We start from the raw sequence: 10,101 nt of genomic DNA on the forward strand, positions 1-10,101 counted from the left end.
AGAATTTTTTTAGGGTGTGTAAAGAGGGAAAGAACCCTCATGTGCAATTTTGATGAAATTCGAATCATATGTATTCCAGTTCCTTACAGAAAATATAACAGCAAAGTCTCATTTTTCAATTGCATGTAACACGGGCAACGCCGGGTATCTCTGCTAGTATATTATATATATATATATATATATATATAGATGCGTGTGTATGTGTGTATATATATATATATATATATATTTGACCAGTCCTCAGTCAAATCGTCCAACCCATGCTAGCATGGAAAGCGGACGTTAAACGATGATGATGATGATATATGTATATATATATAGATGTGTGTGTGTCTGTCTGTCTGTATGCATGTATATTTATGTGTGTGTGTATGTGATAGTTGTAAATGACTACCACAGTCATACAAGCAATGGTATTCACTTCCAATATTCTATGAGCACATGTGTGGCTATGAGGAAATATTGCCTTGCTTCGAAACAGTTGAGAGTTGGTGACAAGAAGAGCATCTTATTATGCAGAATCTTCCTCAATAAACTCTGTCCAACCTATGCAAGCTTAAAAAAGTAGATGTTAAACAGACGATGAGGACATGTCTATCTGTATTATTTCAATGTTGGCATTCAGTTAATTTTTACTTAATTCATTTCTATTTATGTTGCAGGAAAACACATCCCGAGAAACATCCTGGCATTGTTCTAACTACCGAGGAATGTGTGTGTCAAGTATGTGGAGATACAGCTTCTACCATCCATTATGGAGTACTCACTTGCCCAGACTGTGTGCTTTTCTATCGACTGAGCATACAAGACAGCTTTGCTGATGGGTACCACTGCAAGCATAAAGGGCATGAAATTACAAAGAGAAACCGAGGAAAGTGTGAGTACTGTTGGTACCAGAAATGTTGCAGAGCTGGAATGACGAGTGATAAACCAGAAATTGGTGAAACTGTTACTGTGATAAAAGTAGAGAACAAACAACAGCAAATGAAAAGTGAAAAAGCAGCCAACTCATTATTGAAGATGCCATCACTACATAAACACATAAATAAAGAGACACGCAAGGCCCCAACCCCACAACAAACTACAGAGTCTCAGAAAGTTCCACCACCGAAAAAAGATCTCAACTTATGTAAAGTCTGTGGAGATCGTGCTTTCAAGAAACATTATGGCATTTTGGCCTGTCCAGAATGTGAAGTTTTCTTTAAAATGAGTATTCTTGACGATTTTTACAAGGGCTATTTTTGCAAGTTTAAAAAATGCAAGATTAATCGTTTTCGGCGAAGTAGCTGTGAGTATTGTTGGTATGAGAAATGTCTGCTTAGTGGTATGCAGAAAGAGAAAGATGGTAGTCAACTGGAAGATGATGACAGCTGCAGGGTTGTTTCATCAACACAAAAAATGGTAAAACCCGTTTGTGGCATTAAAGTAAAAGATGAGCAAAAAGAAAGCGAAGGATCTGTAACAGCAAACAATAACAAAAAGTGTATGAAGGTCATCAGTAGCAACAAGAACAACAACAACAATATTAGTAGCAAACTTCTAAGCAATAGCAACAACAATATTGGTAGTAAATCTCTAAACAATAGCAACAACAGTAGCAGCAGTAGATGTGTCTCTTCAACAGCGTCGAAAAGTCCTGTGAAAAAAAGGAAACTTGAAAGTATGGATCCAAACCTAGCCAAACCTTCTGAACATCAGAGCGACATTAACAGCATCCCTCACAAACGCTTCAAAGGGGTTAGTCATTCAGCAAGTAGCACACAGAATACTGGTAACTCTTCAAATACACAACTTCACTCATCTTCAAAAAGGTGTACCAGTAATACTTCTGTCTCATCATCAACTGCTTCATTCCAGTCTCTTTCTGTTTCATTTTCTTGTTCGTCATCATCATCACAGTCATCATCATTAACCTCACCATCATTGTCATCATCATCATCTGTTTTATCCTCCTCCTCATCACCATCATCAATTCTATCATCATCATCATCATCGACTTTATCATCATTGCCATCATCATCATCATCATCGTCGTCGTCATCATCAACCTTTGTATCACAGAAACCGACCAATGCTGTGACATTGCCATCAGTTTTAAAGAGGACTGCAGCATCAACAACAGTCACATTTTCAGCCCCCACTACTATGACAGCAAAAGTTCAGCAGAAAACAGTGGCAAAGAAAATCGTGGTGCTACCGAAAAAGAAAGTCACAGACAGTAACAAAGATGGTATCAAGATTGCTTCTGGTGCTGAATCACATCACAAAACGTGTAAATTACCAATTCACGAAAGAGTTGTAGCACCGAAGGAAGAATTTGTGAGAAATACCAATGTCAGTATTCCCAGCAGAAATGATAACAGTAGCGTTAGTAGTAGTAGTAGTAGTAATACTGGTTTAAACAGTAACAGCAGCAGACTGAAGAAATCTACTATTTCAACAGCTGTCGGCTCCTGCAATAAAGCGCCTGATGTAAATGCAGTGAATAGTAGCAAATTGACTGATTCCGGTGCCACATCTGACAAATGTAAGCATGAAGACTTGTTGAAATCTACTGAGAGTGGTACGTGTAGAACTACTACTACTACTAACAACAACACCACCAAGACTTTCATTGATCCTTCTCATTTTACACAAAATCTGAACATTTGCGCTGTGTGTGGTGATCAGGCTTCTGTTGTTAATTACGGAGTGCTTACTTGTCCAGATTGCCGCATCTTTTTCCAGATGTGCATACAAGATGGTTTTGCTGCTGGTTTCAGCTGTTCAAAACGACGAAATTGCTCAGTTACAAAAACAAACCGGGAAAACTGTGAATTTTGTTGGTACAAGAAATGCCTTGCGGTTGGAATGCAGGCTGACCAAATATCAAAAATGACACCGACTTGTGATCGTTTTACTTTTGCCTTGACGCCAACCTGTGATCGTTTTACATTTTCCTTACCTCTAACACCAATATCATCTGCACAGTTAACAACTGCCATTAGTAATACCACGAGCACAAATACAACATCTGTACACATGGTCAGCTCTTTGGATCAAGTTAAAAATCCTGGAAATACACTATATTCTTCAGTGATAACTCCACTCATTCAAAATGAAGAATTGTGCATTGTCTGTAGTGCACCTTTTGCTGAGATCTATTGTGGTGCTAAAGTTTGTACTGATTGTAAGGCCTTCTGCAAAGAAAATGTTGATTCAAAGATATGCTCTAAGTATGTCTGTGAGCAGACTCAAAGCTGTTCTATTATCAATAGTGATTTGCTGCCAAAAAATCGGTGCAGCTATTGTTGGTATGAGAAGTGTGTAGAATGTGGTTTGCTCAGTAAAGAAACAATTGTTTTGAGAAATTCGTCCAGTTTGGAGACCCAGGCATCAAAAAATCAAATCCCTGATCCTGTTTTGGATAATCTAGTTTTCAGAGAATCAGTGGACATATACAGCGCTGTTTTGGACAATATACTTCAAGATAAAACAAGTCCATCTCATGTGGACAGTGAAATTCTTGAACCATACTTTGGGGACAATACTTCAGACAACCAGATTTGTGAACTACCAAGTTTGATGGAAAGTATGTTTGAATCTCTAACTAAATCATCTGAAGAAATAGAATTGATCCAGAAGAAATTTGAACGTCTAAAAATGGAAAAAGAACGTGTTAGTGCTTTAAAGAAACAAAACCAGCAACAGCAGCAGTCTGTGATGTCACCTGATACAATGAAAGAGTGTCCGTCAAAAGCTACCAGGCGTGTACTCCTTAACAGTAACGATAATCAGACAAAGGAAAGTGGTTTGTTACTAAAAGACAGTCATCTTAAGCAGACCAATGAAACCAGTAATTTTCCACCCTCCTCTTTGACTTCCAAAAATACCAGAATTGATTCCAACTCCGAGCACTCAAATCAAAATCGGGATCCATCGCTTTTTAGTTTGGATTGGGAAACAAAGTCTAATGAAAAACGTAACAACCCTGTGAAAGACAGTTTTACTTCAATTGCAATGAATGATCGTTTGATGGTAAAAGTAACTAACGAAGTTCCACAGAACATTTTTGACAGCTCAGATGATATGACACCAGTTTCTGAATCTCTGCCATTTGTGTCATCAGCAGCTGGAGAAAAACAGGTGAAGAAAGTGGTTTTCAAATCAATCGTAGATCGAAGTGAAGACCAGGATGTGTCAGAAAAAGTCTCTGATATGGACAGATGTAATTTTGAGCATGGGGAGCGGGAAACTGCTCAGCAAAAATTAAATGAGCTTCAAATGAAGAAAGATAATGTGGAAGAGAAGCTTCTAATGCTCCAGAGAAGCATTGAGAAAGAACGGAAAAAACTTCTTAGTCTTCAGAAAGAAAGGAAGCGAGGAGTCAAAATTTGTGATAAGTCTCTGGAATCTTCAAATGCATTGTCTTTAGATGCCAAAATGCCACAACTAGAACCTGAACCACAGCTTATATTGGAATCTTCAAATATTGATTTTGTTAAACAGAAACAGTCTGAAACAAATGATTTTGCTATGATTGAGGATGGTGGCTCAGTTGTAACTGCTACTCATTCTGAAGAAACAGATTCTGAGAAGTTATGTAGAGTCTGTGGAGATAGAGCTCCAGGAGTCCTCTATGGAGTGTGGACATGTCTGAAATGTAGTGTCTTCTTCCGCCAGAGTCTAGACAAGCAAATTTCCAGTCAGTATGTGTGCCGAGATGGCAACTGTTATGTTGACAAAATAAATAGAGGTGTTTGTAGATATTGCTGGTACCAAAAATGTTTGGCTGTTGGAATGTCAAAACAAGAGAAACGAATCGTTCCAGTTCAACCACCAACACCTACTCCCAAAGCTGGTCAACAGGATCCAAACAGAAATGAAAAGTCCCATGACAATAGTGATCACCATCAGATTAATGAAAATGAAATGGGAATTATGCAGAATGTATTCCCTAATGATAAAAGTCCTTTAAATAAAGACCTTTCTGAGGAAATGAGTGAAGAAATACATGAAGAGATTGGTAATGTGGAGGTTTGTGATGTTCCTGATTTCAAGTCAGTGTCCAAAAGTAATAAAAACTGTTCAAGAACATTTTTGGATTTGAAAATTTCGCAGCCATCTTCAGGTGAACCAACAACCACAACATCTTCTTTGGCCCCAGAATCTTCAAATACAGAATTTGTAGATAATAACAATCAAATTAGTGATTCTGGATGCTCTGTTGATATGAGTGAGTCGTTTCCTTCTCAAAAACCTAGCTGTGATTCCAATAATTCATCGATGTCCACTGCCATGGATACTAGTTTATGTAACGAAGATGTTACTGTAACAACGGAGAGAAAAGATCAAAGTGACGGTTCTCTTCTGTATGTCAGCAACGTGGATAAAAGCACTGCTTTGAATTCAAATTCTGAAAGCATTCCTCTAGTTGCATCAAATGATATCACAACTGAAATTCCAGTTGCAAATGCAAAAACTTCTTTGCCAGAGTCTGACCAGGGTTTGGGATTACGAGAAGCACCAACGTTCCGGAGAATCTTACCTGAAAGCCTTAGTACATCAGTGGATCCCTCCGTAGTTACTGAAGTCATTCCTGAACCTTTATGGAATTCTGTAGACACTGAGATTGTTCAAAAGAAGTCTGGGGATTCTGTTGATGATGGTGAAAGCAGTGCTGATAGAGTGACACCCGTAGAAATTATTGATTCAACTGGAGCAATACAGTCTGAGGAAAATGTGGATCATACTATTCTTGAGACATTGCGAAATTTTACCGATAAATCTGTTATTACAGAAATTATTCCAAGTTCTTCAAGAAATTCTGTAAATTCTTCAGTTTTGGTTGATATGATCCAAAACTCCAACTGTTGTTCACCTGAGGCTCCTGTTGGCAAAGAAATCATTCCTGGAGCACTGTCTCATTTCATTGATAAACAGTCTCTTAATCCTATAGCAGTGCCAGACCCTTCAGAGACCAGTTCTGAATTTGCTGGAAATTCTGATAATGAAGATTCTGTTTCAGATAGTAACCATCCTAAAGAAACTGGAACTGACTACTCCAGGATGACAACCAACCCAAATATTTCTTACAGGTCACGAGCTCCAACAGAGAAAGCATCTTTCACTTTGCTGAAAAGAACAGCTCATATGTCAAGGCAGAAGACAAGCAGAGCTGTTGGTGTACCATCTCTGTCTTTACGTTATATGATTAAATGTTGTTCTCCAAAACATATTGCAAATCAAATGCACAGTCGAATCAAAAAGTCAGTTCAAATGATTGGAAAGGCTAAGAAAAAATCTTCACTTTCAAAAAATGCACTTCCTAGCTCATCGCATCAAGCTGCACTGAAAGAATATGAGTTTGTTGATGATAATCTTAATGATGATAATGATGATAATGATGATAATGATGACGGTCATTTGCAACATTCTTTGCCTAAATCACAGAAAACATACAGTACTGTGAAATTGTCTAAAAAAATGGCCAAGCAAAAAGTAAATTCAAAGACTTCCTTGAAAAAGAATTTGACATCACCTTCTATGCAGAAACAAAATCGTCATCCCCAAAACAATACTTCAAAGTCTATTTCTACTGTTGCCAAATCTACTTTCAAAATCCCCCTAAGAAATAAAGATGTAGATTTGGAAACAACGCCAGCCAAGCCACTGCGTAAACGAGGCCGTCCACGAAAGATAAAATCAACACTACTCAGCACTGAAGTAGCACCAACCTGCAAACAAGATTCTCTCTGTAAAGAAAACAGTAAACAGCCATCTTCTGTGTCAGAGAACGCCACTGGAATTTCGTCTGTCCCTTCTGTTGCTATAGTTGCAGAATTCAGTGAGAGAAATAAAGTCCGAAATAGAGAAGATAGTAGCATGGCTGAAAGCAGAGTTGGAAACAAAACTGATACTATTTTCATTGGGACTAGCTTGTGTAGTGTTTGTGGAGATGTGTCTCATGGATTTCATTACGGTATTATTTCATGTTCAAGCTGCCGTAGTTTCTTTGCACAGAGCACTGATTCCAAAATTGGCTGTAAATATGAAGTATGCAATAAATCATGCATAATCAACAGTGTAACACGCCGATTCTGTCGATATTGTTGGCTACAGAAGTGTCTACAGGCAGGAATGATGAAAGGCACCACTAAACGAGGACGGCCACCAAAACTTAGACCCCAAACTAACGAAGCTGAAACTGTTAGCAAACAGAAGGATTTGACTAGTGAAAAGGAAGTTTCTATTCCTGAGGCTCAGATTGGGACAAATTCAGAAACAGCACTTCGTAAAGAATCAATTCAAAATAATGAAAGCACTGTGGACAATAGTGATCCAGTCATTACTGACAATGACACCAACGCCGAAGACGATCAAGTTGATGGTATTGGTATATCATCTGATGTTATTAAAGAAGGGAACAACGGTGATGAGGAAGTAAATCTGAAAGCAAAGCCTTCCAGTTCAACACAAACTGGAATATCAGTTGATGAAGACTCTAATGAAATGAACTTAGAACAAGTCTCTAATAGATCTTCAGTTTCTCAAGAGAAGATGCTATGTGAGACGAGTTCAGAGAAGATAGTCAGTGAGCAATCCTCTATTGTTTGCATTGATTTGGATAGTAATTTAAACAGCACTGGCACAGCTAATCTCACTGAAACCGAACCAATGGCTGTTGATAATGATTCTGATTCACCTTTAATTATTGAAAGTGTTCCACACCAGAGTGACAACAACAAAAGCGATGTCGGTAATTCCCAGAATCCAAACTCCACCAGCAGTCAAGAATGTTTCTGTAAGGTATGCGGTGACTTGGCATCAGGAATACACTTTGGCATAGAAACCTGCTGGTCATGTACTATTTTCTTTAAGCAGAGTACTGACTCACGAACAACCAAAAAATATAAGTGCCATAACAAAAACTGTTGTGTCACACCTGATAACTACGAACGTTGTTCTTATTGTTGGTTCCAAAAGTGCTTGCTTGTTGGCATGTCAAAAATGCTAATTCCTACAAATCAAAGCCAAAATGGAACTGGTCAATTCTTGGAGAGCTATACTTCAAATACTGACCAACCCATCTCTTCAGGAATCCACCAGGTAAAGAGTGGTAAGCTGTTACCTACAATTGCAGATTCTTCAAATACTGAAAGAAGTAAAGTAGGAGGCACGTCCCTTGCATCTGTAGCAACTTCCATCAGTAGCACAAACAGCATAGTTTCTGGTGCAACTTGTACAGCTACAGATGTTGTTGCTTGCAGTGTTCCTCCTGTTGAAAGAGAAATCAGCACAGTTAGTACATTTAATCCTAGAAGTCAAACTGTATCAGTAATTACCACAACACCATTACAGACCAACGCAAACACTAATACTACCAGCACACCTAATACAGTTTCTTTGCAGCCACAGTTATCAAATAATAAACAACCTACAAACACTGTAGATGCTGTTCAAAGTAGACTTCACACTTCACCTGTAAAATCTGTGTTAGTTGCTCCTAAGCCTGCCACCTTACAACCAGCACAGACACCAACTCATTCTGATCTGATATGCAGTGTTTGTGATGATACTGCAATTGGTGTCCGGTATGGAGTACAGACATGTCGTAATTGTTTGTGTTTCTTTCGAACTATACTAAATGGGAGAATACCTACTGAAAAGGATCATGCAGATGGCAACTGTTTTATTAATAAAGCTACTACCAACCGGTGTCGATTCTGCTGGTACCAAAAATGTCTTTCTGTTGGGATGAGTGATACTCTACAAATGAAAAAGCAGCAAACATTAATGGCTACAAACAGACTCTCAGCACCTGAACAGGATTGCAATGCCAACAGTTCCAATGTTTGTGACAAAACTAATCCTATATCAACTCCTAGTAATAATTCAGAGATTATTAACAAGCTTTCAGGATTATCTATGACCACATCTTCAGAAGTACAAATGCTGCCTGTTACATCAAGCAAATCGGGTTCCACTTGTCCTACAGTATCTCAGTCCAAAGACCTAAGTTCCAACATGAGGAACACGACAAATGAATCGCCATCCGTGACTACTAATCTAAGCAAAGATGTTGCTAAGTTATGTAAAGTTTGTGGAGATGTCTCGTTTGTTTCTCATTATGGCATTGCATCTTGTTTGAACTGCAGTGTCTTTTTCCGACGCAGTTTGGACAAAAGACTACATCGTGCATATAAATGCCTCAACAAGGACTGTTTAATCAGTCGTACCAGTCGTAGTCGCTGTTATTACTGCTGGTTCCAGAAGTGCGTGGGTGTTGGTATGTCCTACAAGGTTAAGCGTAAATTACGTCATCAGAAAGAAAAGTCAAGTGATCAAGCAGAAGTTCCACAGTCCCTGTTATCAACTCCTAATCAAGATGCTGTTAGTCAAAATTCTAAGAACAGCAGCAGTGGAAACAATACCCAACCAATTTCAAGTCAGAATAAAAGTCTAGTGTCTGATGGGTAAGTAATAGTTTTCTAACATCTTAAATATTTTCATACCTGTTTGGGATGACTCTTGTCTTTTGGTCAAAACTTATAATTTCTAAGGCATTCAGACTGGGAGTATAAGGCTTCTCATTGAATGGGATGCCAGACTAAGTCTAGAGTAGCTTGAATGGGAAGCGATGCTCCACCCACCATATTCGTTGGATATTGCCCCACCAGATTATCATTTATTCCGCAGTCTTCAAAATCATTTGGACGCAAAACATGAATTCTGTAGACGAGGTTAGAAGAGGTGTGGTGTTATAAAAAGAATGAAGGGAGGCAACTCTAGTTTATTGAGGTCTAAATTATAAAAAATACATAATATATTCAAAAATTTAGGTCCATTATATCATCAATCAATCAACTTATCAATTAGCCAACTAAATAACCAATTAATCAATCAATCAATTTATTGGTTTTGTAATGGAGTTGCATATCACTGTCTACATCCCTATATATACACATGCACATACAACACAAATATATATATATATATAAGAACCGAAACATGTTAAATATCTCTGAGAAAATTATAAATTAAAATTCATTTTTTATATATTGGCGTTTTCAAACTTCTTTTTTATAAATATATATATATATATATATATATATATATATA

General features: G+C 37.9%; 1 protein-coding gene across 1 annotated transcript in view; it reads left to right on the plus strand.

Annotated features, from left to right (window-relative positions):
- Positions 1-10,101, plus strand: part of LOC106875298 (uncharacterized) — a 53,856-nt gene that overhangs the window by 8,500 nt on the left and 35,255 nt on the right. Inside the window, exon 2 of the mRNA XM_014923386.2 lies at positions 663-9,455. Coding sequence (XP_014778872.2) covers positions 663-9,455 — 8,793 coding nt within the window. The remainder of the gene's footprint in view (positions 1-662; positions 9,456-10,101) is intronic.

This window comes from Octopus bimaculoides, chromosome 6, assembly GCF_001194135.2.
Source record: "Octopus bimaculoides isolate UCB-OBI-ISO-001 chromosome 6, ASM119413v2, whole genome shotgun sequence".
Classification (NCBI taxonomy): Eukaryota; Metazoa; Mollusca; class Cephalopoda; order Octopoda; family Octopodidae; genus Octopus; species Octopus bimaculoides.